At 37.0% G+C, this 27,128-nt stretch overlaps 1 protein-coding gene across 8 annotated transcripts in view; it reads right to left on the bottom strand.

The window, feature by feature from the left end:
- The window catches only part of PICALM (phosphatidylinositol binding clathrin assembly protein), a 70,990-nt gene that overhangs the window by 26,704 nt on the left and 17,158 nt on the right, over positions 1-27,128 (bottom strand). For all 8 annotated transcript variants that reach the window (XM_042779031.1, XM_033052792.2, XM_033052794.2 and 5 more), the window contains exons 2-12: positions 17,427-17,569; positions 15,191-15,266; positions 13,862-13,964; positions 11,590-11,683; positions 10,984-11,095; positions 9,560-9,666; positions 8,314-8,355; positions 7,527-7,612; positions 6,198-6,321; positions 5,722-5,858; positions 3,361-3,461 (exon numbers count right to left, since the gene is read on the bottom strand). In XM_042779031.1, coding sequence (XP_042634965.1) covers positions 3,361-3,461; positions 5,722-5,858; positions 6,198-6,321; positions 7,527-7,612; positions 8,314-8,355; positions 9,560-9,666; positions 10,984-11,095; positions 11,590-11,683; positions 13,862-13,964; positions 15,191-15,266; positions 17,427-17,569 — 1,125 coding nt within the window. The remainder of the gene's footprint in view (positions 1-3,360; positions 3,462-5,721; positions 5,859-6,197; positions 6,322-7,526; positions 7,613-8,313; positions 8,356-9,559; positions 9,667-10,983; positions 11,096-11,589; positions 11,684-13,861; positions 13,965-15,190; positions 15,267-17,426; positions 17,570-27,128) is intronic.

Raw genomic sequence — 27,128 nt, 5'->3', positions numbered from 1 at the left:
CCGCGCGGGGGCGGCCCCGAAGCCGGCGGGGAGGCCCCGATACCGGCGGGTCCGCCCCGCGCGGGGGCGGCCCCGATGCCGGCGGGGGCGGCCCCGATACCGGCGGGTCCGCCCCGCGCGGGGGCGGCCCCGAAGCCGGCGGGGGCGGCCCCGATACCGGCGGGTCCGCCCCGCGCGGGGGCGGCCCCGAAGCCGGCGGGACGGCCCGCGCGGGGGCGGCCCCGATGCCGGCGGGACGGCCCGCGCGGGGGCGGCCCCGAAGCCGGCGCGTCCGCCCCGCGCGGGGGCGGCCCCGAAGCCGGCGGGGAGGCCCCGATACCGGCGGGTCCGCCCCGCGCGGGGGCGGCCCCGAAGCCGGCGGGGAGGCCCCGATACCGGCGGGTCCGCCCCGCGCGGGGGCGGCCCCGATGCCGGCGGGGGCGGCCCCGATACCGGCGGGTCCGCCCCGCGCGGGGGCGGCCCCGAAGCCGGCGGACCCGCCCCGCACGGGGGAGGCCCCGATGCCGACGGGCTCTCACTTCCGGGGTGGCAAATGTTGCAACTTTGTAGATCAGATAAGGCGCACCGGACTATAAGGCGCACTTCCGGTTTTGGGGGGAGATTTTAGTCAAAAGGGTGCGCCTTATAGTCGTGAAATTACTGTACTTTCTGTTCCCAGTACCCAAGCCTGTATATGGAACTTGCTGTGTTTTGACTAGTTACAGAATACAATGCAAGTTTAGATTATCAAGATTTGCTCAGAAATGTAACCCATTCTCAGATTCTTTGCTTGTCTGCCCCATTCTAACACTAGCCAGCATGTCCAATCTTGTCCAAATCTCAGAACTTGCAAATGCTAGTAACAAAAGTTAACCAAAAATTAACTGGTTTGGGTAATTTATATCCTTGCATATCCAAGTTTTAAAAATTGCTGCCAATTCTGACAGCAACACCTCAATGTTTCTAAAGCCCAATTTCATCCTTAAATACAAATGGCATCTGTGTCAATGGAATCACTCTGCACCTGTATGCCATCATTAGACATTAGTGATTTAGGTGCATTTAAAAGAGCAGTTTGAATTTTTCAAATTTCTACCTTTAAGTTATCCAATTAGAAGGATTTTGTCTGAAAACACAATGACAAAGGATTTTCAGTGGCATCTTTTACAATCTGAAATAGGCAAACTGAAAATATACAATCACAGAACCCATTCCCCAGGAGTTTAACCTTGTTAGCTTGAACATTTTTGGAAGCACAAAACTAAAGGCAGCAACCCAAATATAACGCTTCTGTAACAATTTACTGGTTTACTACACACCTAAGAACTTCTGTATAAAATTTTAACGGTAACTGATTTTAGCTGATTTGATACTTTTCTCAAAGCCACCATATACACCAAATACAAACATCATCATGTCATAAAATTACCTAAGGGAGGGATGCTGTGCAGTGGTTAGAGCACAGGACTGGAAATAGTTCAGGTTCCATTCTTGGCTCTGCCACTGACTTGCCGTATGACTTCAGACAAGTCAGTTAATTGCTCAGATTTCCCCATCTGTAAAATGTGGAAAGCACTTCTTATCTACCTCACCTGTGTAAAGTAAGTGTTCATGTCTGTAAAGCTGAAGAGTTGGGGTTTTTTTTTATGAAAGGTAACACAAAAACTAGTGATCTCAGAATTTTAGGCTAAAATTTTAGCAGACAATCCAAAGTCTTCACAGTTTAAGTCTTATAAGTATTTAGAAATGTATCAATAGTAAGCAGATGTATCAACTACTATTACCGAACACTCATACCACAAGCAACACAACATTGAACAAACACAGACTTTCAGGCTCAATTTTCAGGTTAGTAAAGAAATGCTGAATTGTGATGTGACCTTTGAGAGGCAGAGAGTTCCCCTTTTATCTCTTACCCACAAAACAAACAGGACAAGCTGAAACAGAAGGTATTTTGCAAAAAGCAATCAAGATGAGCCAAACCATTTTTCTCCATTTCTAAACTCTAAGCCTATTATAGTATTGAAATTTATATGCCTAACTCCATACACTCCTCACTCCATCTTTCTCCAAAGAGGCTTTGCTTAGCAAAACTAAAGAACAAGTAAACTACTCATTTATTTCAGAAGCTGCCATATATATTAGTAGTGCCTTCCTCACTCAAAATTGTGTTATTTCCCTACAAATAAATGTGAGAAGGTATACAAAACAAAGTACACAGCAAAAAGTAATAGGAAACTGGAATACAAACACAGCTTATAATGAAGATACATTAGATAGCTGGAAAGATATTAAAAGCTACACCTCATAAAAAGAAATAGGAAAGTAAAAATTTAGAACAGGGTTGTTTTGATGTTTATGAAACTTCCTGAAGCAGCAATTCCCAATTTTTTGCATCATAAAAGAAATAATTTTTGCAACCATCTAGCTAAAAAAAATAATGAGGAAATAGACACACAGTTCAGGAGTTTACTATTTTAAGTGTCATTTATGTAGAAAAATAAAAAACCAACACAACCTCCACCTCCCTCTGTTATGAAGCTTTTTAATCCTCCACCAGTATAACCAATATATTGGCAATATATTACAAACCAGTCTTGTAGGAAAATTCATGCCTTTCTAGAATTCTTTTGCTTGACCCCTTGGTTTGAGGACTTGACTATACCAATAAGGACATCTCAACTAATTCAGTCCATCCTATAAACTGGGCAGAATGAAAATTTGGGTGTTCTGGAGTACACTTCAGAGGGAAGAATATAAATTTTGCTTCTTCACTTAGAGGTTGAACCACAGCTTTTTGCTAATTTGCTATTGTAGTTAAATGAAATATAGCAGAGAATTTGTAAAGGGAAATCTAATTACTATTTCAATAACTAACTCTAACCTTTCTTTCTATGCACAGTTGTCACAAGTACCTCATTTTAGGCCTTGTCCAAGTTCTGCATTATAATCACCAGAAAATTTGATTTAACATTAGACAAAATTTAGAATACGTATTAAAACAATTTTGCATTCAGGTTCCTGTGTTTGCAGCACAGTCTGCCTCACAGACATCTTCACTGAACTGGTTTCTAAATAGCTAAGTTTCTGCAGCTGGCTATGTGAACCTTGAAATGAGCAGTAATGAGGCTAACAGAGCTGGTAAACAATGAAAGTAACTTTGCTAACAAGAAGATACATCAAAATAATTTAGTACCACCACACACTGCTACATTATTTTAATCTATACACAGATTTTACTTTCTATGATCCCTTTATTCACTTGTAATGTCTTGTTAAGATCTCTCTCTTTAAGGAAGAAATAGCTCCCAGACTAGGGGCAACATGTACCAGGAACAAGGCCATAGCAATTAGAACCTTAATCCAACTCAGAATTCTTACCTCCCCAGGTACTTCCTACTTGTGGAGCAGCAGATATAGGATGTACAGACGGATGAAAAGTTGGCTGCAAATCAAGCAGATCATTTGGCAGCTTTGAAGTGCTATAAAGATAAATTAATACAACTGTTTGAACTACATCACAGTTTTCAATATAGGCAAATGCTAGCCACTGTCAATAGTAATGAAAGCTTTGTTACAATATAGTTACTACAAAATGGATAGAATTGAGCCAAAATCAGAAGGGTCGGTGAGCCCCATATTTTCAGTTCTGTAAGGAAGTGTCAGTTTAGCAAGATAAGTTGTATATTATGCCAAGGGACTTTTGTCAAGGTTGTCCAAGACAAAGACAGGTGTCCTCACATTCCAACACAGGCTAAGAGATGTTATGCTCAGAACTCTTCATCAACTTTTTAAGTCACCTCATGAAAACTCTATAACACAAGAAAAACAGATGGACAAAATTAACTCTGTTGGGCTGCACCACCAAAATAATACTCTAAATTCCACAACTCCAATCTTTCCACTATAATCACTACTGAGGAGCTATCTCACAACCATGAGCTATTAAAGAACTTTGGGGAAAGCAAAATTAAAACACTTGATCACACATCAGGCCTGTGAATGAAAACATATTTAAAAGCACATTTTAAACCATTCAAAACCAAATTGAAATCTTATAACATGACATGGAAATTAAGAGTGAAGGCTTATCTACAACTGCTGTATTAATTTAAGGTGTCAAACAAGAACAGCAAAATTCATCCCCTAGCAGAGAGCTCCTTTCACACTTTAAATAAGTCTTGGGATAGTACTGATGTTCTGCCAGAGCATTTTAGGACATGAAATGAACCCAAATCTGCACATATGGCTTCTACTATGCACAGAAGCTGAAGCACTGTGACATCCAAGCATTTCTTTAAATGAGACCAGCACAAGAGTTAAATGGCTAGCAGTGACATCCTAGATCTCTGTATATTTTCTTGTTCACCCAATCACTTGTATAATTCACAGTTTTCCATATTGCAGGATTCATTTTAGCAGTGATTGCAATCACATTTTGCTACTGCTACTCCTATTAAAAAGCAGCATGGGCTGACATTGCCCTGTAATGTGAGCAGCTGAACAAAGATAATTTTCAAAGTAAAGCTTGTTCAAGATAATGACAGGGATTAACTTGCACCTAACAGCAAGTCACTGAACTTCTGACCCAGCATATACCCTTCATGACAGCTCCTGCTGTAAAATCTGTTCTTTGCTCATAGCAGTCATTCTGCCAGCAAGTAAATTCGAACATGAAGAAAAACTAGCATTTGGTAGTTTTCTACAAGAAAACACTCTTGCCCTCACTATGCAGCATTTTTGACTGTTTGAAAAAGCTTTATCAGATGTTTCTGTATTTCAGACCTCTTGAGAAACAAGATCAGATATTCAAGTTCAAAGCACACACCCATTTCAAGATTTCTGGCCTTTAAAAAGCAATTAAGAAATCTTTTTACAAGGAAGTCTTTCAGTTACTGACAGATTCTCTAGCTTCTGGTACATGACTCAGCTATTTACTGCATATTTGGTGTCAAGTAATTTCCTACAATAGCTTTCTAATGAGAAAAGAAAGCTGTCAAAAGAGCAATAGATTCTTATGTGAGCTCTAACAGAACAACTAAGCAATCCTTCAGGTTTAGGATCACGCTCAAAGCAAAAATATGACTTCAGAGTGCTAATTCCTTCTCTACGGATAAAAGCACTGTACCTTCTGTTGCTGCTTAATTTGACAGATATTTTACAGAATGAAGATCACACACTTGCTCATATCAACAACTTCTTAGTCAAAGATCAGGATTAGCATGCAGTGAGTACTCTTGCACTTTCTTTGCAGATCTTTGCAGAGATGTTCTAGATACAACACAAAACTGCAAAACCTGCCTCATTTCAATCTGTGTTTCAGGCTTTTCTTTTTCTGAAAAACTAGCTAGAGTATTTGCCACTCTACTTTTGAAGATCTAGAAATGCATTTTCTTTATGACTTCTCAAATTTTCAATTTTTATCTGACTTCTCAAATTTACTTGTAATGTTCCTTGGGAATAAAGTATCTCTGTTTTAGAGTACCAACTGTCCTGCTTACTGACTAAGAACAGCTACAAGGGCGGGCAGCAGTCAATTTGTTCCAGAAACTTCTTCAAACAGTCGATAACACAGTTTTATGCTATTTATTGCAATAGGCTATTTTCCCATCAGCTTCACTATAATTTCTTATCGCATTGCTAATGTACTCTACACCCAATGAACTTTGTGCAAACACTCTGTGGCAGAAATTTAGAAAAACTCTAGCTGCAGCACATCTCCTAGTGGAGGATTCAGCATACCTGTTAGAGGAGCTAGGAGTAGAAAAAATATCAATGGCTGGTGTAGTCATTATGCTTCCTGCTGCAGTTGACACAGGAGAAGCTGCCGTGGTTAAAGAGGTATGAGGTTTCTTTGCAAGTTCTTTTAGACGTTGCTCCTGTTGGGAAAGTGAGCTGATGTAAGAAATCTGAACATTTGTGTGTGTGACACCAGAGGTAAATAAAACAGAACTAAAGAATTATTTATTCCATACACTAATGTTAGCCACTTAAAATTATAAGTCAGTGGTGCCACAAATGCTTCAGAAAACTATTTTAACAAACCCTCCACAAGCTGTACCATCTAAGTACACATAATTCTGCTTCCAGCACTTTGCCAATAGTACATGTTTAGTATTAATAACTCTGTTTTGCCCTTTGCTTCTTTAAGAATCCTTATAAGCTATCAACAAGAACACAGGAAAAGCATTTTCAGTTAAAAATTCTGTTATGCCTACCTTTAAAGCTTTTAAGCGAGCCTGTTCTTCCTCTAACGCAGCTTGTTTTTCCCTTTCATCCACTTTTGTGAGGGACAGGCCAGTGCTTGCAAGGGAAGAGACTGCATTGGAAAGGGTGGTAGCCCTAAAGTAATTGGACAGGAGAAAAGCTGGCTGTTAGCAGATGACACGTGATAGGAACTTCTAAAGAACACTTCGTTTGTATCCACCCAGTCTCCTTCTGAGCTCTCTAGAATATTAGCTATATCTTACACTGCACATGTGAAAAGTTGAAATTACATACATCATATAAAATGCAAAATTAAAAATGCCCAGAAATCACGCTGTCTACTCTAGTGGCTTTTGGATTTTCAACCTTAAATGCTTCCCCTTCAAACTGCATCACAAAATTCACATTTGAAGCTTTTGCTCTCTTCCTGTTTGCCAAAAACAACATTATTTGTATATATCTCCAATCATCTGGGCTCCATTTCAAACTGTTGTTAATTTAATAGGCTTAGTGAACAAACTATCAATGCCTCTAATACATCTCAAAGGAAATTAATTTATCATCATGTTTAAGAGTATGTAAAAAGATTTAAAACAAGTACTTCACTTTTAACAGTCATCTTACAAAAGAAAGCAAATATTCTAAAAAGTAGTGCCCTAGCAAAATAGTGCCCTAATAGTCGCTGCCATAAAGAACTTATAAAATATTACTGCCTTAGTTTTTTAACATGCAATAAAGAAACGCTATTTAATTTTACAAGTCTTAGCCCCAATATTATGCTTTGTTAAATTTAAATAAGGAAATATGTAATGTAGAGGACTTCTCTATATTGCCTGCTGTGTTTTGGAAGGCACATATACTAATATAATGCCTTATACCATATGCATTATGGTTTTAACTTCCAATTACTTTCAAAATTCATTCTTAACATAAGGACTCCTGGAAGCATTTCCTTGCTTTTGACAAAACAAGGATTAAACCTGAGATGTAAGTGTTAAAGGACGTGTATTTATTCATGCTGCATACCTTACAGAAGTCTAATTCTTAATATAAAAGGAACATTTGCAGGCAATATGTGAAAGAAACTTCCTCTTCAGAAGTTCAGGATCAAATGCTAAAAGCATAAGTAGGGATGCTAGAGGAGGCCCTTACAGGTCCTCAGACTCTAGTTCTGTTGACCTGAAAGAAGTTGTTTTAAGATATGACAACTTGCTAATTCACCATTGCTCATACAATGCCTTTAAGGAAGTCTCCTCAAATCTTAATTTACAGTGAAATTATAAAAAAACAGATTTAACACTCAATGTGACAATTGTCCAAAAGGATAAGGATATAAGCACCTGCTTGCAGCTGTGGAATCTTTGATTTTCTTCCCCTCTAGAGAAGCTAAATGTTGTTCCAAAGCATCAAGAAGGCTACTCGGCGCCTGCAAAGAGAGACATTGGGGAATACATTTAAAGAAACCGGTAGTTAAAATATTTTCAGAGAATGCAACTGTAGGGCAACAGGTACAACATCTCAGAATACTTCTATCCTCGCTTGTCATTCAGTATGTATTCACCTTCAAGTAGAAGGTGATGTATTCTTCTCACTACATTATTCCATCACAATGATTTATTAGCAAGGACAGCAATAAGTCAAGAAATCCTAAAATTAACAGGTAGGAAACAGCAAGCAGACAATCAGAAGCACTCAGTATTTTAAGAGACACTAAGAAGGACATTGTACCTAAAATAATTTCTCTGTGCACGCTCTGCAAGCCTTCACATTAATTTCAATAGGCATATAGCCAAAAGCAATGCTGCTAAAAACCACAGCTTTGTAACATCATGTAAGAGCTTCATTATGTGACCTCACAGATATAAACTGTCTTCAAGTATGATGGAAATAAGGTTATCTTAAAATTCAATTAGAGAATGAGAGAAATTATATAAATATTTTACAACAGGATCACAGAATATAAAAACCAGGTTCTGACAGAGCTTGGATTTAATCACAAACCTAGAGATAACTTGGTGACAATGTACACAAGAATGCATGAGTGAGTACCATAATAGCAGGTTTTTCTGAGCATGCAAACCCAAAAACACAGACATGCACTGACAAACACATAACAGGTTTATCTACCTGTGAGAGATCTGGTATGTCTCCTCTGTCAATTCCAACTTGCTGTAATACAACAAACGAGCTTTAGTACCTGTTCGCATTTGTTGAAAGCAGAGATGCTCAGAAAGTAAACAACGTTAATAAGAAGTAATGCAAAAAGTACAAGCCTATTCAATACACATTTTAAATCTCCAGTCTGTACTCTGTAATAGGTGGTTGTAATAAATTCTTGTTAAATGTACACACATTGAAGTATGTGTGTTACACAGATATTTTAACAGATAGAACCTTAGAAATAAGTGAGTAAGAACCCAGTGTTTTAGAACATGGATAAGTTTGCCTATCTCACAATTTACATGACAAATTCTCAGACCTACTGATACACAGCATATATTTGATGAAACAAAGCTCCTTTGAAGTTTTGTAAAGAAACATTTTTCTAAAATGCAGATGAAACTTAGGATGTGTGCAGCAGGACATATACTGTTAAAACAGAAAGATCAATGCTCTAGACTTCAATTGATGCTCTTATCAGCTGAAGATAGTATCTCTTGCAGAGATATTGTCAGGACAGACAGGAAGCCAAGCTTGAAGGCTTATTTTTTGTTGAATATGTATGAATATATTTATGAATATCAAGGAAATAAAAAGAAGAGCACACCTCAACTGAGGAATTCCATAATATTAGGACATCAATTTAGCTGTGCTCTAGAAACAAGAAGGCACAGACTAAACACTCTTTTTTTTTTTTTTTTAAACTCCACAAACTAAACATCTTTCAAGGTAATTGCTTTTCCCTCTATGAGCACACCTACAGCAAGAAATCTTGAAGAAATGCCACGTTCATCTGTTTGTCTCAGTTGCTTATTTGTGAAGCTGTTATTTCATCTAAAACTTTTGGTAGAATTGTGTGTTTCAAACTAGAATACAACTAGAATCATAGAAAGCAGATCACTGTGAAGTTCCTTTGTTTAAAGCATGTCTGCTCTTCAAAGAAAGATCACAGGTATTATATAACCAAGTAATTTTTTAAAATGCACATTAATACACTCTCTTCAAGCAAAATATATGCCAATAAGCACTACACAGTCAGGTTTTTCAATGCCACCCTCAAATGAACTTAATCACCAGGGTAGGTAGAGATGAACAAGATGACCCTTGAGAGAACAGCAAATAAGCAGGAAGGAAGAAGCATCAGTTTTATGATAACATAAACACTTTACAAGCTGTTTCAAATAAAGGGAAAAGTTGATTGACTTAAGCTTACCTCTGCAACTTTAAGGAACTCTGAGATCCGTGTCATTCTAGTGAGGAACTTCTTATATATATCAAGGCCTTCTTTGCATTGGTTCTTTTTCATATCAAAGTATTTTTCTAGAAACAGTAAGAACATTCGCATTAAATAAGAAATCAAGATTTGCAAAGGAGATGCAAAGTAAAAGCATATAAACCAAGACAAAAAGAAAATACCTGCAGATTTGTTACTATGATAACTGCAGAAGTCACTATGCCTAACCTGCACCAAATGACAAAAGCTCTGTCAAATGTGAGCTATTGGTTCCATGCATGCAATTACACCTTACTTATGCCAGTACTAGATACCATAAAAGTATAATCACTTTGAAGGGGACAATCAAGTTTAAGAACAGGTCACTCAAAGAAATGTAAATCCATCTTCTTGGGAAGAAGAAGAAACAAAAAGACAGTTTTACAATCTGGCAGTAAAATACCTATTCTAGTGGTCAGATATGAGGCAAGAGTTTGATCTCTGACAAACTGATGCCTCTTACTATGGTCTAGTGAAGTACAACTGATTAGAAAACATCAGTGCTGCAAGCAAGAGGATTCCACCTCTCTTCTGAAAAACACTTTCAAGGCCTGTTTCTTTTTTTTTATTAAGCTTCACTCAACGCATCAGTGAAAGCAACTTCATGTTACTTCTTACCAAGAGAAAGGAAGATGACAGGGGCTTCAGACTGGAACACTGACTGACTTCAGATTGTCCCTTACTGACTTATTCTGGATTTTATTTTCATTTTGCAAGCACTGGGTAAAGACAGCATCCAGGTAGCTTCATCCAATCACAACATACAACAAAATCAAGCAAGTCAACAGATTACTTTAAAGTTAATTTTTTCCTAAATTTAGGTTCTCCTTCATCTTCAGTATGTGCAAGTGAAAGGGCCTTAACCCTGAATGCATAATTCGCCTTAAAAGATAAGATATGCTCTAGGAACATAAGAGCCAATCATGGAAATAAAGTATCATTGAAATTTCAATAGCCAAGCAATCACTGATGTTGTGACTGCAAATTTGTAACTGACCATAACTGATTCCTTTACTACAAAACACAAATTGTTTCTTAAGAAAATCTCCAACTATCATCAGTATTAGAATTCAGATAAAATTTAAAAAAACAAACCCAAAACCAATGCACACAAAAGTCCCCAACAAAGCAGTGCAAGAAAAAAATTAAGTGAATAAAACCTTGGACGTACTTTGCTTTCAGATTTGACCTATCCCAGGGTACAAAGCAATGTCAAATGCAACTGCACAGACAAACATTGGAAACAACAGTAAAATGTTGATGTTTTACAGTAAGACTGTTTCAGTTTCTCAAGAGAGCAGCTCTTGTGAATCATCCATGAGTTCCCCCCAGAGCAGAGCATTGCAGAAAGCAGTCGTATTTACCCAAGAGGTTAATAATCCCCTCGTTATATGCCGCAAACAGTCTAATGGCATCTTTGAAGAGAAGCATGAAGGCAGCATTAATTACACCATTTGTAAGTTCATTGCTATTCACCTGAGAAGACGAGAGAAAAAGTTAATTGAACTGGATTCATTTCTTACTGGAAAACTTCTAGTTAAACTCCAGCACGCTATCTCAAGACAGGCTTTCCAATCATCTCACTGGCTATTAGCAGAAAGTAGCACCATAACAAACCAGTTTCTCCCATCACAAAATTAAATCAAATCATTTTGGTTTTTCTGTTAACCAATCCTAATGTTAACTAACATAACTAGAAGAGAGCAGAAATAATCAGTTTTTCCATAAACAAACCATTCTTACATAAGGTACACAAAAATAACCCAGTAATTTAGCACAAAACATTATTTCCAGTGAGCATTGCATCCTTTTTTTCTGATTTCTTGGGGGTATACCAATGAACAAAATGATTTGTGCTCTTTAAATTGTGCAGATAACATGGAACAAGTGCAAGACCTTTAATCTTGACCTATTTTACATGTTTGTACAACAAGTTGATATGTTAGAAATGTACATGCTGCTAAACTTACATTAAAGTCAAGAAGTGCATCCATTTGATTTTGTATAATTGGTACAGTTTTTAAGAGTTTTTCTGTGCTCATTGTTCTCATCACTCCATCAGCCCTGTTGTGGAAAAAAAAAAAAAGGCTTCATATGTACTTTGAAGGCAACTGTTAGTAAGAAACAACAGAAAATATACCAGGTCATCAGAGAAACCATTTAGGCCTTTGCCATACACAGCCATCCTCGGGGTGCTTAGGAATGGTGTCTAGCCAATATCACCATAATAACTGCAGCACAGAAAGACAACAACTTATTGGTCAAAATATGAACCCAAGATGAATTTTCGCACAAAGTGAAACTGATAGTGTTTAGAAATACAGGAAAATTATAATGCATCAGGAACAAAAAAAAGCTCTAAAGATTATTTTTGAAGCAATTTTTATACACTTTTTTCAGTCACCCAATTATAATTTTGTGTCAGTTGGGATTCTTTTCAACTTAAAGAGGTAAGAAAGAAAAACAAAAATGCAGTTGTAGGCTTTACAAACTTTTTCAGAAAGATTCTAGAGACTACATGAAATTTCCTTTTAGTGGCTAACTACCATTATTTATTTGTTAATTAACTGTTCAGATTGAATAGACTAAGATTGGCTGCATATTTGAAAAAGCCCATCAAATGAATACCAAAAATATCCAAGAAAAGCAACAGTTGAGGAAGAGACTAAACCCCCTCAGCGGCATGAAACAACTGCTTTCTGTAAGACAAATCAGACAGCCTTGCAGTTCATCAGCATGCACACAGCAAACCAAATGCTTCCTGCAATTGCAAATCTCATAGTGCATCTTCACAGGAAAGTTTGTGGCTGTTCTCCAGGTTGGAACACAGTGGGAAGCATGCTGCTTCCTGCTCTCTACTTGTGCTGTACATTTACTCCTAACAGCAAACAACAAATGCAAGAAAAATAATGGGGTAGAGCATGGGTGTGAGGGCCCTGAGAAAAATCGAGGAGTAGAAAAGGTAAATTGCTGCCATCAGAACAGTTATTCCTATTGCCTCACAAAAGGACCTCAAGGCACATGGTGCAGGCTAAATAATTCACCTCATTAGACGTAAAACGCCTGATAAAACAATTGTGTATCCCTCTACAGCAGCTGTAGCCACCTTACCACACACACACAAATCTTAGGTGTAAAAAATCCTGTTTCATGTTGTTGGCAATCCAAGCAACTCTGAAGGCAGAAAGAGCAAAAGGAGTCCAAGCATCCTCCTTTCACTTTGCCATCACACTTCAAAACCAAAATGGACTCTACAGTCTTAGCAAAGAGGCAGAAGGGATTTGGACAGTGGCCCATTCCAAATGCCTTTACAACATTAATGCAAAATATCATCAGACAGCCCATTACTACAATTAATTCATTCAATATTATAAAATTCAGATTTCTGTGGATTAAGCATTAAGTTTTTAGTTTCAATATAAATTCATGGATGATATAGGACATCCAAATGTAAAACTAGTATTATGCTTTTAAACCTTAAAAAGCACCATATAAAAAGGCAATGGACAAAGATGTAAAGACTCAATTGTGATTAGTCCCTTCTCTCCAGCCTTCCCAAACAGCAGCTCCAAATTCCATTGGTCACTGCAACATGTAATTTACCAAACTACTGGTGCTCTGCATTGCACTATTTTACAGGTAAACAGGTACCTAGTCTCAAAGCAATTAATTTCTCTTAAATAAGCACACTTTCCAGGGAAAAATCTGAATTCCTGCAGACCAACTCAGGATGGCATCTGCTGCAATGTATTATTAAAAGTACAAATTTACAGTACTTCCACAAAGGTAGTAAACTTCACACAGATATTTTGTGACAAGAACAGAGATACACCATGAAGGACTGCAAGGTGTTTCACCTGTCATTTAAACCCTCCAGAGCTACAAGCACAAATAAATTGCACACCTCTCTATATTACATAAAAGACAAAGTATATAATCTATCGTGAAAGACTTGTTCAAACTTCTACTTTTTTTATATAGACTTCCACAAATACCATCTTTCATTCCTTTACATTAAACCGTTAATGTTTAAAGACAAAAAATTACAACAACTGAAGTAAAATATGTTTTGCCATATACATTATTGAGCAGTTGAGACTTTGTGTGTCATGGGAGATACTCAAAAGAGAAAAGGAGTCATTATTGTCTGTATTGAGCCTGAGCTGACATCAGTATTTTTCACTTGAATTACAGGACATATGACAAAACCTCAAGATCAGTAGAACAAAATGCAGTCCTTACCCTCTTTTTACTTTAGTGAAGTCAAAAGCCACCTGTCTATAGGAAACTGCCTTTTCATTCAAATACCTGCTATACCGCCTGATAAACGTTGACATGTCATAACCTAAAAAACAAGTTTGAGGTTTATTACCTACTTAATCAAAGAACAAGAATGTTACTCAAAATAAAGTGCAAAATGTTAACACAAGACAGCCCCATCAACTATGTAGAATTGTGCAAAAATAAAATCTGAAAATAACTGTGTACGTCATGGTATTCACCATGCAAATCAAACCGACAATACCACAAATATCTAGACAACCTCAACTATGCAAAAGTTTACAATTCTCTTCCTAAGGAAATTACTTCCACAAGCAAAACAAAGTAATTTTTATTCAAGTTCTCTTATACTACAATAGAAATTACTACTAAAAAAATTAAATTATACATTCACACAGGCGTTCACATAATCTCCGCAATATTGTCTCATTTGCGACTGAATAGAAAAAAAAGGCTTTGATGGCAACACTGCAATATGACAGAAATTTTTCTCTGTTAAGACAGCAGTGATAGGAAATATTTTGATAACTGTCAATCTAGGGGTATAGACTCAGAAAAACATCTGTTCATAGTCTGTGCTGAGAACATAGGAGTTAAAACTCAGTAAGATGACAATTTGGCAGAGCCTTGGTTATAACTGGGAGGGTTTCTGTTCTCAGGCAACCACTTTGGCTGCCTGTTCTAGTACACGTGTGGCAAAGATCAGAAGAATAGAAGAAACAGTAGACAAAGTAAGGAACCACCTTAATAGAAAAAACAATGACAGCCACATGTACGGTTAGAACTGCACTGAACTGCAGCGTAACAGTTTGGAGGACTATTTCAGTTGAAAAATCTGAACCAGAGAAACACTTATTTGCCCACTGAATTAGTCTCAAAGGTAAACAGAATGTTGTTTGATCAATTTCCCGAAAAAGTAATTTTAATTTTTTTTTAGATATAGCTCTTGTCTCACTGACATGATGTGAAGCATTTTTTTTTTTTAAATAAGCTAATAACCAAAATTGCCTAATTTGGAGAGGTCTATCTCTATAAAAATAAGAGGAATACTGAGATCGGTTTCACCAAGGCAGTCAGAAGCCTTTAAGTAAACTGTTAGGAAAGATACAACATGTTCATCCAGCTGACAGCTCCTGCCACACCATTACAGCATTATATTTAAGAAATGCAATCAGGGGTAAAATGGACACAAAAGTTACTTCCTAAATGACAGGATTCATTAGAGTAACCAAGTTGTCTTTGCTGCTCTTCAGCACATTAATAACTGTCAATGAAAAAAAGACACCTTACCTTGTAATCCACTTTTGTCTAGGAAATTGCTCAAATTAAACAATGTGTTTCTGGACGCCAGATACTGGATAAAACGCTAGATGAAAGAGAAAAAATTGAATACTTTTACTGTGTGACCAAGGAGAAGGAATTGAGGTAACAGTACTGAAAACTTTTTATCCAGGTTATAAAATTCAGCCTTTCTGCCTTATGACTGACTCCAAATCTGGAAACTATTAAAAAAACCAGCTAAACTATTGAAGAAAGCGAGTTATTTTTTAATGCATAATCTGTGAACAAATACAAGTAGCATTTTACACAAAGGCCTTGTTTAGTCAGAGTTTACTTTAAGTCAGACTACAGAACTCTGAACTTCTGGAAAAATCCCTTCAAATACATTCTCATTTTACATGCTCATAGTTGATTCACTGACTCCAATTTTATAACAACTGATTTAATTTTACCAATTAGCCAAGTCATCTTTGCTCAGCATACAATTATAATGGTACTTAGCTTAAGCATGACAATAAGGTGATGTAAATGTTAGTTTGCTTATAAATCAAATATCAAGCATAACAATCCATATAAAGCATCAACATCCTATCACAATACTTCTAATTATACATAATTACAAATTATGTTTCACAAGGTGAATGATCCTGTTTTCATCTTGTAAGGACACATTTCAGATCATTGACACAATTCAATATGAAAAAAAAATTGTACAGAGCTGCTACAAAAAGAAGCCAATCATTCAGTTGCAAGAAACATTTTGACAAAAGACAAAAAACAGTGTTGATTAGTGTAACATGTACTTCATGACTTTCATTAGCACACATAGGTTACTTAGAAAAAAGTGGAGAAGAGTAAAGGCACTCAGTACCTCGTATAAAGGAATTATGCCAAAGCTGGAGGCACCATCCCTGGAGGTATATAAAAGACACTGATGTGGAATTTGGGGATATGGGTTAGTGGTGGGCTTGGCAGTGCTGGGTTAGCAGTTGGACTTGATCTTTAATGTCCTTTGCAATCTAAATGGTGCTATAATAAATTTGCACTCTCATTATTCAAGTACTATTTCTAACTGTGAAAACTTCCATTTTGAGTAGCAATCTCACCCTCACTACTTCTGTAATATATTTGGCAAGCAAAATTTGTTTGGAAATTCTACTTTTAATGGAAAGTATTTAAGGCAGTGGTCCCATGAAATACCTTTAATTACTATGAAGTATTTTGGTATCAGTTTAAAATTCATATGACTCGAAGTGCAAAGTGTATAGACTGTCTTGAAAAAGTGTCAATTATCCCAATGAAAATGTTGAAGCTTCAAGTCATCAACAGAAGTTTGCCCTCTTGTGGCTTAGTTAGCTTAACAAAATAGATTTTCACCCAGACCAGCAATAACCTGCAAGTGAAACAAGTATAAGCTTAAAAACTTAACCTCCCCCTCCAACCCAGACAAGTCAGAGGAAGTAGCTCTCTGAACGTATCCTGAAAAATTTTGGTAATTTGCTAAAGCTATCTCAGTTCCAAAGTTCATATAGCTTTCCTTATTCTGTCTGCAGTAAAAATGAATGTTTACAAACATTTTCTAAGAAAACTTTAGAAATATATTTTTTCCATTTTTTTTTTAAGGCAAAACAGTCAAGCTGCTGCTATGCTTGGCTGGGTATTTCAAGCAATAAGGTTCCACAGGAATTCAAATTGTGAGACAAAACAAGCTTATTTCGTTTGTGTGACTTCGGGTTAAGTCTGTTAAATTGTTCAACTGTTAACAGTTTAGTGTTATTTCACCCTGTCCCAGGGTGACCCTCTACGCCAACTCATAGGCATACAATTGTTTTCATTGCAAAAGATTAGGGGGTGATGGTAGAAATTAATCTAGAACCAAGTTATCTAGGAGAAAAGACTAGAGGGTTAGCTACAACATGAAGGTAAAAATGTTTCCATTTTCAGCTTTTACAATTCCATGTGAGTTAGTTTTTCTTGGGTTTTTTCTTTCACCATTAGAATATGAACATAGGGAAAAAAAAGTACCTCAGCATTTGGGACACTTACTTTTTACTCTAGAACTGCACACTTTGAAGTGGAAACAATGGAGACAAACAGAAAATGAGACCTGTGTTCAGGTAGAGTTGGACCCAAAAAGGCAAACCCAAAGACTGTCTTACAAAAAGTTAGTGGAAGCATTTAGCTGACGCTTACAGGAACGAGGAGATGCAACTCCTCATTCTCAGACACATCATTTTTGTATTACCTCATTTCCATACACCATTAGATGATGGGTTGTGATAAGAGACTTGAAGACCACTACCCAGCTACTGTTGGTAGTTCTTTCAAATAAACTGTCTGCCAATTGTGGGATGTTCACATTCATCTCATTCGTGCACTGGATTAAATCTGCAATACAGAAATTTCTGTTATTATCAGTTCTGTGAAGGAAGACCAATAATGTTCCCCCCAAAAAATCAGTACATTCATTTTATATAGTAATATTTCTGATGAAAACGGAGGGGTTTTCCAGTAAAATAAATACTGAAAAGCACCATGGCTTTGGTCTATCAGAACTTCATAATACAAAGTTCACGTTGCTCGCTGCGAAGATTCTAACTGCTTTTGCAGCTGCCTTAGAAGGCCCTGGAACAGAAATACCATAATGATTTACACTACCTCTAACTAACAACTCTCAGCTTTCAAACACCTAAAGCATCAAATAGCAAAATAATTATTACATAGTACCATTTAATCAAGTTTTACTGGAAGATTATGACTAGAATTAACTGTCATCTCAGATTTCTGGTCTCTTAATGGATCAGTAAACCATTTCATACACTGGTTCAAGATGAGTAATAAAAAATTCAAATACTACTTAGTCTTGATACAATGCAATCAACACCTTCAAAAGGGCAAGGAAATATTGAGTGGAAAAAAGAGCCTCTAGCAACGTCAGAAATTGACAGATTAATTTAATTCAAACAAAGTTGGACTGTTAACCAAAAAGATGGTTAGGAGCACAAGACCTGAGGCTGGCTAGCTGAAACAAAGCTTTCCAATTTCTGTTCAGCCTGAACTACTGTGTCACGTCTGTAAACATGAGGAGCTATACTTTCAGTACAACCAATAGAACAATGTATCATCATCCAGTAACTTATTTCCAAAGGCTGATAAGTGATGACTTAAGATCACGACACTACGTTGACAAATACAACAGAAACAACTATATGATAATACAGCTTCCTATTATTTAACATGAAATTTAACTTATTGCAACATAGTAGTGATAAAGTTTTCCTACTGTTATCACTCCAAAAATAATCCAGTAATTTTCATTCAAATTGACAGCCTTGCCAAAGGCCGTAGTTCAGTAACAATCAAGACTTCAGAATGCCCTATGCCTGCCTGCTTAAGGATTACCAAGGCACACTGGAAACACCCATTTAATCTGAAGGCAACCATTTCACTCTGAAGACAGTTTTATATCTTGCTATGAACAATCATTCACCTTGAAGGACTCCTGAAAGACAGGACCTTCCTTCAGCCAGAGCAGCAGGTAAGCGCAGCTACCACATACTCAGAACCAGTATGTTCAGAACTGAAAAAGCTGCTATTTGCATGTTTAAGTATTAAAGGAACCAAGCAGGAAATTATTTCCACATTCATAAATGTAATGAGATGGAGAGATAAACATTCTTTTATCTACAAGTAAAATTGTGATGACTACAGGCATTCATGACCTCATTTTTAAGTCACGGTTATCTATTATTGGATGATGATTTGGGGCTCTTAAGACAATGCCAGGATATTACTCAGCAAGAGACATGCTCTGAACTGGATCATTAAAACCAAGCCCTGCAGCTTCTTCACCTTCAGGTCTTCCCTCCTAAATAATAACACAAGCAGATTTGTGCAAGGCTATCTGGCAGGAACAAACATTAAATACAAAGGTATACACATCACTGGGTGTCAAGTCACACATTTTGGCCTAAGAGGTGCAAGTGCATATTAGAAAGTGAGAACTTCTATTCTTAAATGCAACATTTGCCAACAGACCAACAGTAATAAAAAATACAAAAGAAGAGGTGACACTTGAAAATCCACTATCTAAAAACACTTAAAAAACCCCACCCCAAATAAGTATCCAGTGTGGACGACATTTTGTGCTGGGACAAATGTTGTCTGAAATGCCACTGAACTTTGAAATCATTATCTGTTGCAGTGTATAAAAGAAAACAGGCTTACTCTGTCACCCTCAGAAAATCATCCCTCACAAGACTGATGAGGGTTCATGTGAAAAGCATGTGAATGAACCTGGGAGGGGGCACAGAGGGAAAGAGTTTGAGCACATTACAAGGAACCAGCGACCAGCTGGGAGAGAACACGAGCAAAAAGAGAAGCATGGAGGCAACCCCAGCCTTCAGTGGAAGTAAATTTGCAAACACAAACAAGGGAGTCATCACAAAACTGCAGCTACTACAAACTAAATTTAGTAAAACATGAAATTTCTCTCTCTCCAAAATGCTGATCGAACAGATGCACAACAATCTGTCCTAATACCACAAAGTACCTACATCGTATATATCTCAGAAAAGTTAGATCTCTCTGAAATTTCTTTTGGAAGTTATTTTCACGAGCAATGCTAAACAGGCAAAGAAATATTGGCACAGCTACACCCAAATTAGAACAGCAATTTTTGTGTTACCTACACTATAAGTAGCATAGTACAGCCGGCAGAAGATGGTATCCTTCATCCCACATGGCTGCACTACATCCCACACTGCATATACAATGTTCTTTCTTGTTTATCCTATTCCCACAAACACCCTTCATTAAAGGAAAGGAACAAATATATAGTTATTTTCACATCCTACACTTAACACAACTCGTCTCACACCCACCTATGAAAATACTAGCTATGTGTTTGGAAACCTAGGGGCCCCAAAGCAACATATCTCTAGACTGATACTTACTGGAAATGCTATGAGCAATACCACAGGCAGATGTATAACCAAAAGGTACAGCACTAAGGGGAACAGCTTTCATCTTGGAGCAAAACCAGAAACAGAATAATCAAGAAAACAAAGAATAACCCTTGGTGAAAGAGTGATGTCCGTTTCATTGATCATCTCATCATGGGAGTCAAGGAGGAAGACTGAAGAGTTACCCCCATCAATACTACAGAAAGGCAAGTCATTTTATGTATTGACCTCCTGCAGTAAGGCCCAGAATCCCTCACAGCAGAAAAAGAGACTCTTCTGGGAAATATAAGCCACCTAAAATCATAGAATTCTGTGATTCTAAAATCTGCTAAAACTTTCACAGGATGAGACACACAGCATACAGGTGTCAGATAACAAATGTCATTCCTTGTTTCAAAGAAGGCAGCAATTAGCAACAATAATCTTAAGCTTGCAGTTGGCTGGGAGACTTAAATGGGGGAAGTTTGGACAGCAATGATTGTACAGTCATATCCACAGGTGTGGCAAGGGACAGCCAAGGGAAAGGCTACCAGGTTGCCCAGGGTGTAAAGCTCAAGAAGCAGTTCAAGGAGATGGGTTTATTCCACCAGCAAAACAGAAGGCTGGAGGCAGAGAGAAGGAATATAAATACTACCTTCAATTAGGTATTTCTTGGAGATTCACAGAAAAAGGATGAGAAGCAAAAGGGAAGTGGTCAGACATCAGAGCCCGTAAATAGCCAGATCTCTTAATGTTCAGCATGGTTTAAAAGCTGGGGCTCATCACAAAACCTGAGCTCCCTTCCTATCTAAAGCAATTTATAAATCTATACAACATCTATGGAAAGAGAGAATAGAGACAGGCACAAACAGAAGTGAGTTACAAAGTAAGTTCAAGTCGGAAAGAGCAGTCCAACAGGTATTCCTGAAGAACAAAAACCTTAGACTTATTTAAGTGCTTGACAAAACCTTTTTTTTTTGAGAATACCATTTACCTACCCACACTAAATCATGTATCAAATTTCAGCAGAGGTTTCAGAGCCAAAACTAGATTTTCTAAGAAAAGACTTGTAGCTTGCTTTTAAAGAGTGTGTAGATTTTATTTTCGTTATAACTGTTAAAGCTTTCACCACCGAGTGACTTTGACATAATTCATTTCTGTTTGGGTCTTTTTCTATCAAAGCAAGGGTTTTGCAAGGAATCATAACAAAGCTCTGGCCAACAGACATTTCAGCAACACTTCAAGATCTGCAACTGCACCTGTACCAAAGCAAGCATCTTGCCTAACCCTGTTCAAGTTAACTACTGCAAAATATAGAGTACAATACTGTACAATACTCAGGTTTACAAAAATAATATACTTGCAACTCCTAACCAAGAGTTTTACAGCCTTTCAGCCATTCAGTCTTCGCTACAGGAAAGAACCAAGCGATCCATTGCCTTATGCAATTCATGGTTACCAGGTGAAAGAAGTATAAAGGTGCAAAGTAGAGTACAAGTAGAGCAGGGCTGAAGATTCATACACAAGAAAGAACCAGCAACCACCTACACAAAGCAGTTACTACAAGGTTATGATGATAAAGTACACTGTCTATTCCACATTAGGCATGTAGATGTGGATTAGCCACCCCATGGTAAGAGATCATGAGTCTTGACCCATGGCAAAGATGAGGGAGTCATGCTGGATAATAAACCATCAAAGGCATCTGTCCCAAAGTATCCCAGAGAGCGTGTGTGCTTTCAGCATGCCTGTGACCCAACTCCTTGTGCAGCACCTTGTTCTGCACCAGACAGCCTGCTAAGACAAAGTGACGAAAAACTGGTTTCCTTCCCACAAAAAAAGAACCACAAGTTATCCTGAACAAGTCTTTGATTTCTTTTCCCAGAATCTTACTCATATTAATTCACAGTAAGATTATAAAGAATCGGGCTGAGAATAGCTTTTGTTAACAGTTTAACTTCAGATACAGTTTCAAACTGTGTCATTTGTAGTAACTTGAGGAGTAGACTGAAACATAAGCCAGATTTACACACTTCATGTACATGCAGTACCTGATTATTTCCAATGGTTTACCTGTATCTCTCATTTTGAACAATATTTCTATTCATAAGTATCAATCTGAAAATATTTACAAGAATAAGATCTTCCAGGTCAGAAAGTGTGCCCCACAGTCCAGTTACTCCAAAATAGGTCAAGCAACTGTGACAGACATCCATCTTGTTAACTACTGCTTTTTCATCTTTTATACCACAGATTCTACCTAGAATAAGCAAGAAATTGGTTATATTCTCCAAGTTACTGATAGTTGTGCCATTTAAAAAAATACATATAATAGGACTATCCTTTCAGTAAGCAATTTAACTACTGATCATCCAACATGAGTAGGCAGTGACAAGAGCTAAACACATTACATCCTTCAGTTAAAAAAAATACAATAATAATAATAAAAGAAATTAAATACATATTGGTGGATCCAAAGAGCCAATACACATCAGATCAAGTTTACAGGTAAATTTAAAATTGAAATCAACAGCAAACTTGTTTCTTTTTTTTTTCAAATACAAAAGGAAATATAAACCATTTCTTGCATGAATTAATATTCATGCAACTTATGTCCACAGAGAGAAGTTCAACAGAACGTAACTTAGTACCTTCCAAACTGAAGGGTTAACATGCCATGTCAGTGGACTGACACTCATGAGGGAACACTTGTGGCTAATCACAGTGGTGGAATACAGGATAGCGTCTATCCTTAAGATCATTTTACTTAAGAGTGTGCATTTCCTCATTATCAATTCCCCTTTCACCTAAGGCCATACAAAACAACTTCCAGATTTGAGCAGAAGATTTAATGATTATTGATATAGGGCTATTTTGCTCTCCTCTAAGGGACCAGTTTCTCAACAAGACAAAACATTCAAAGCTGACACACTTTCATTTTATCATACTTTTGGAAATGAGAGGGAAAAATGCTGGTGTCTCAACTCAAAAGCTGAAACAAAAATAAAATACTAATGGAAAAGACACCATTATCTACACTACCAATACTCAAGGTAAATTCCTTTCTCCAACTGCCCAGATTTCAATTCATACCATGATTTTCAAATAATACCAGTTTCCTCTATGGTATGGTCTCATTTTCTTCCTGTTCTACACAAATATTTGATCACTGGAACAGAGTTGCTCCCTCATTTGGTCAGCAATCTTAATCAAAATGCAAATGGTTGAATCTAAAAATCTATTAAACAGTTAAAACATTTCCAAAGAACAGGTGAGAAAGCAGCAGCGTGACCATTTCCCATTCAACAATGCACCATGTAGCAGCAGTTAACACTGACAACTTTAGGAATTTGGTGAAAAATTTCAGACATTAGAAATCAGAAAGTTCACATCAAATTGGTTAATGAGATGAAAAATGGTTGGTTTTACACCATTGAGAAGTCAGACACTACTAAAAAATTCCTTTCTTTGATTTTTTTTGTTAGGAATACAGTTACAGCAAGCTTTTACTATTTCTAAACAAATTTTATAGGTTTAAGATCAACATTCCCTTGCTTACCCCTAAAGAGCATGATCTATATGCCCATGTAGATTTTAAACAGTCCTGTTACAGGTTCTGGGAAAGCACGCATGCCTGCCACATCTTTCCTTTCCAGAAGGACATTGAGAAAGTTTCACAACGTGAGGGGGGCAGGGGGAATTAAACATGTTCCAGTTACAGTAATGCAACATTTGTCAGCAGATCTGAAAAGGAGAAACTGAACTTAGCATCAACAAAGCTTTTCACGGTCCATTTTTATTTTGTTATTTACTGAACTAGAAGTGTCTTTTTAACTGGAGTGGGTTGCATGAAATGTAACACAAAATACTAGAAATATCTAACCTCTCTACAGTAGATATTTTTCCCAGCTGTATTTTTTCTTCAAATTTCTACAATAGATATCTTCCTTCCTTGATTAATTGGCAAGTCAGAGTAGTCCCTTATTTCCAACAGTTCAATAAGAAGTATCAAGTAGAGTTTTTCAACAGGCTACAGATGACCATAGATATTTTGGATTATGGAGGGTAACTTTTCTATTCACCTTGACACAATGATTGTGAAGAGCATGCTCTAATTTCATCCAGTTAGAAAATTAACAAAATGGAAATGACTTCATAAATATGTACCAGTTTTATTCTAGCAAAGTTCTTTGAAAACTTTTCTAGAACATATATAAAAAATGTTCTCTAATATTTAAATACTTGGAGGACTAAACTATGCCATGAAAGGACACTTTTGAAAACATCAAGAAATCAGAAATACCAAAACAAGAACAAAAAAAAAAGGTTTTCTGTTAAATCTGTAATTAAAATCTACTTCTACAGATTAGCAGTTCTGATAACTGCAAACCCTAACATATTCAGATCTCATTCTACACATTCCAACAGATATTTTAAAAGCACATAACTTAATGCAGGCATGAAACACCTTTCAAAATAATTTCCCACTTCTACCACAGGTGATGTCCTTATGTAAATATGGGAAATAGGATTAGAAAGTTCCTGGATGTAAGTAAGCACTTTTCATTATAGAACTAAGCAATTAGTCTAAAAATAATACTCAGAATAATTCTTAACATTAATGCAAATTGTAATTTTCAAAAAACTGGTTTCTTCAGCAAAACAATACATTTGGTAACTAAAAATTGAGCTTATGCAAAAAACAAGGATACCCCAAATGACATATCGGAGTGATCAAATGAGACACAGTAATGTTAAATTTCATTCTGAGCCACTCACTAAAGGACATTAAATCTGCTGAATTTAATCTGAAGAATATTATATAACAAGCATGTATTTGAAAACTGAATGAATACCTCGTTATTTTCCTAATTAACATAAAATATCTACATTTGCAGATTAAAACAAAATATGTCATAAACACTTTTTGCTCTAAATTTAGGTTTGTTTCTCTTCTGAATAAACCCTTTTGTAACACACCACTTTACTAAAAGTAGTTTACTGTATCAGTTTGCCCCATGGCTTCACCCAAGTCCCCTCAAGAAAGTGGACAAGGAAATCTGGACCACACACTTTAAAATTAACAATAAAAATTCCTACTGAGAATTCCTTCTCTGCATATAAACAGCATCTTAACAGCTACATGCACTGACTCAGGAAGCAATTCATGGAAGAGTTAAAGAAATCTGAGAAGACTCATTCTATTCTGAGTTTTCCATGCTTAAAAAGAACTATGATTTAATCTAATTTATATTAGATAAGCAGGATAAAATAATGCAGAAAGATTTACTATAATGTTGAACAACTTGTTCTATAGCTAAAGGTTTATATTTCCATTTCATCAAGCTGCATCTTGCCTGTTTCTTCCAATTCAAATGAGACTATCATGTTCTGTCTCCTACTTAAAACTGCTGTTTCTTATTGGATTTCTTATAAATTACTTTAAAACTCTCAGTAATCCTGTGAACTCAGCATTACTGCCTCAGGTATCTTTTAACTCCACATTTTTCTCATATGGCAACACTTTGAGTAACCTACTTCTGTTTGAGGACTGTAGAAACTAATTAAGATACCGTCTGCAAAAAATACAGTAAAAATTAGTTCAGTTGAACAACTGCTTGCAATGAAGAATTCTCTGAAAAACATTAGTAATGCCTACCAAAACTCCTCAACAAACAAAGCACTGCTAAATGAAACAGCAAAAGAAGTTAAAAATAAGGGAAGCATAACTCAAACCATTATGTAGGTCATACAATATTCCTTTTTCACTTTATCTTAATTCCTACATACTGGAAGGGGCCACATTACCACTTGATTTAATATTCATAATGGTTATTCAAACTTCTCTAGTTACAAATATTGTGGAAGTGACAAGTGCAGCTATTTACCTTTCGAGATTTGATCTCTCAAGACGGACTTGAACATCACTTTTGTCTAAACTTGCCAAGTACCCCCATCACATTTTAAAGACTAACATTAAGCTACTGCTAAATATTGCCTCAACAGCTCCAGCCACAGATAGTAAATATAGCATTCTCATTTCAAATACATTTGTATCATTAATCCAGAAACAGTTACAACCAGATTTACACAAGCATTTATTCAGTGTACCTTGACAGCACGTAAACAAGCTTGAGCAGTTTAGACAATGAACATATCATCACCATAATTCTTGCACTTATCTGCTTATCTAATCAGATACATTTTTCCTTGGAAAAAATGGGCAATTTTAGGCTGTTCAGTTCATCCTGCAAAGAATCGTGTTACACTTTCAGACAAGAGAAGGTGATTCTCTAAAGCTCAATGTAAGAAAATAACCTGAATTGCCAGATCATCATAGCAGAATAAATTACTTATACATACATTTACGATCACCAACCCATACAATAATTCATGTTGGCCAGAACCTCTGGTCAGTTCCTGCAGACTCTTGTCTAAATATACAAGCTGTTGGAGCCTGGATTCCTCTGAGGAATTGTCTTCTAAAGACACCCAGCTGTGGAACCACTATCAGTGACAATTAGTTTGGTTCAGTTTTATGTCTCTTCCTTTCCCCCTGTACATAAGGAAAGGCTATCAAGCTCACAGCTGACGAGACTTACACCTAATGAAACTGGCATCAATGGTTACTGCTACAAGTTACCCCATTGCTGCATTACCCCAACATTTCTAACATTCAAACTGAATACAAACCACAGCTTAAGTCACCTAGATCTTCTTGCAAGTTTAACATCTTGAGGAAGTTAATTATTTTAGACCAACACAAATTCATAAGATATATAACTTACAGGATGTTTTCATGACAACTTATGACAAAACAGGGTGGTCCCATTCCTGTCTCTACCTGCAAACATTCACACTTCCATCGCTTACGTTACATCAGCCCTAGTGTACTTCTGTGAACCATACTAACTTCTCATAATGGAAAAAAAGCCACACAAAAACCCCTGACCTCAGTGGTGGTGGGTGGGATAACGGGGATGACACATGAGGTGACACAACAA

The sequence above is a fragment of the Catharus ustulatus genome, chromosome 2 (assembly GCF_009819885.2).
Source record: "Catharus ustulatus isolate bCatUst1 chromosome 2, bCatUst1.pri.v2, whole genome shotgun sequence".
NCBI lineage: Eukaryota > Metazoa > Chordata > Aves > Passeriformes > Turdidae > Catharus > Catharus ustulatus.
This window is presented reverse-complemented; position numbering and strand designations above follow the sequence as displayed.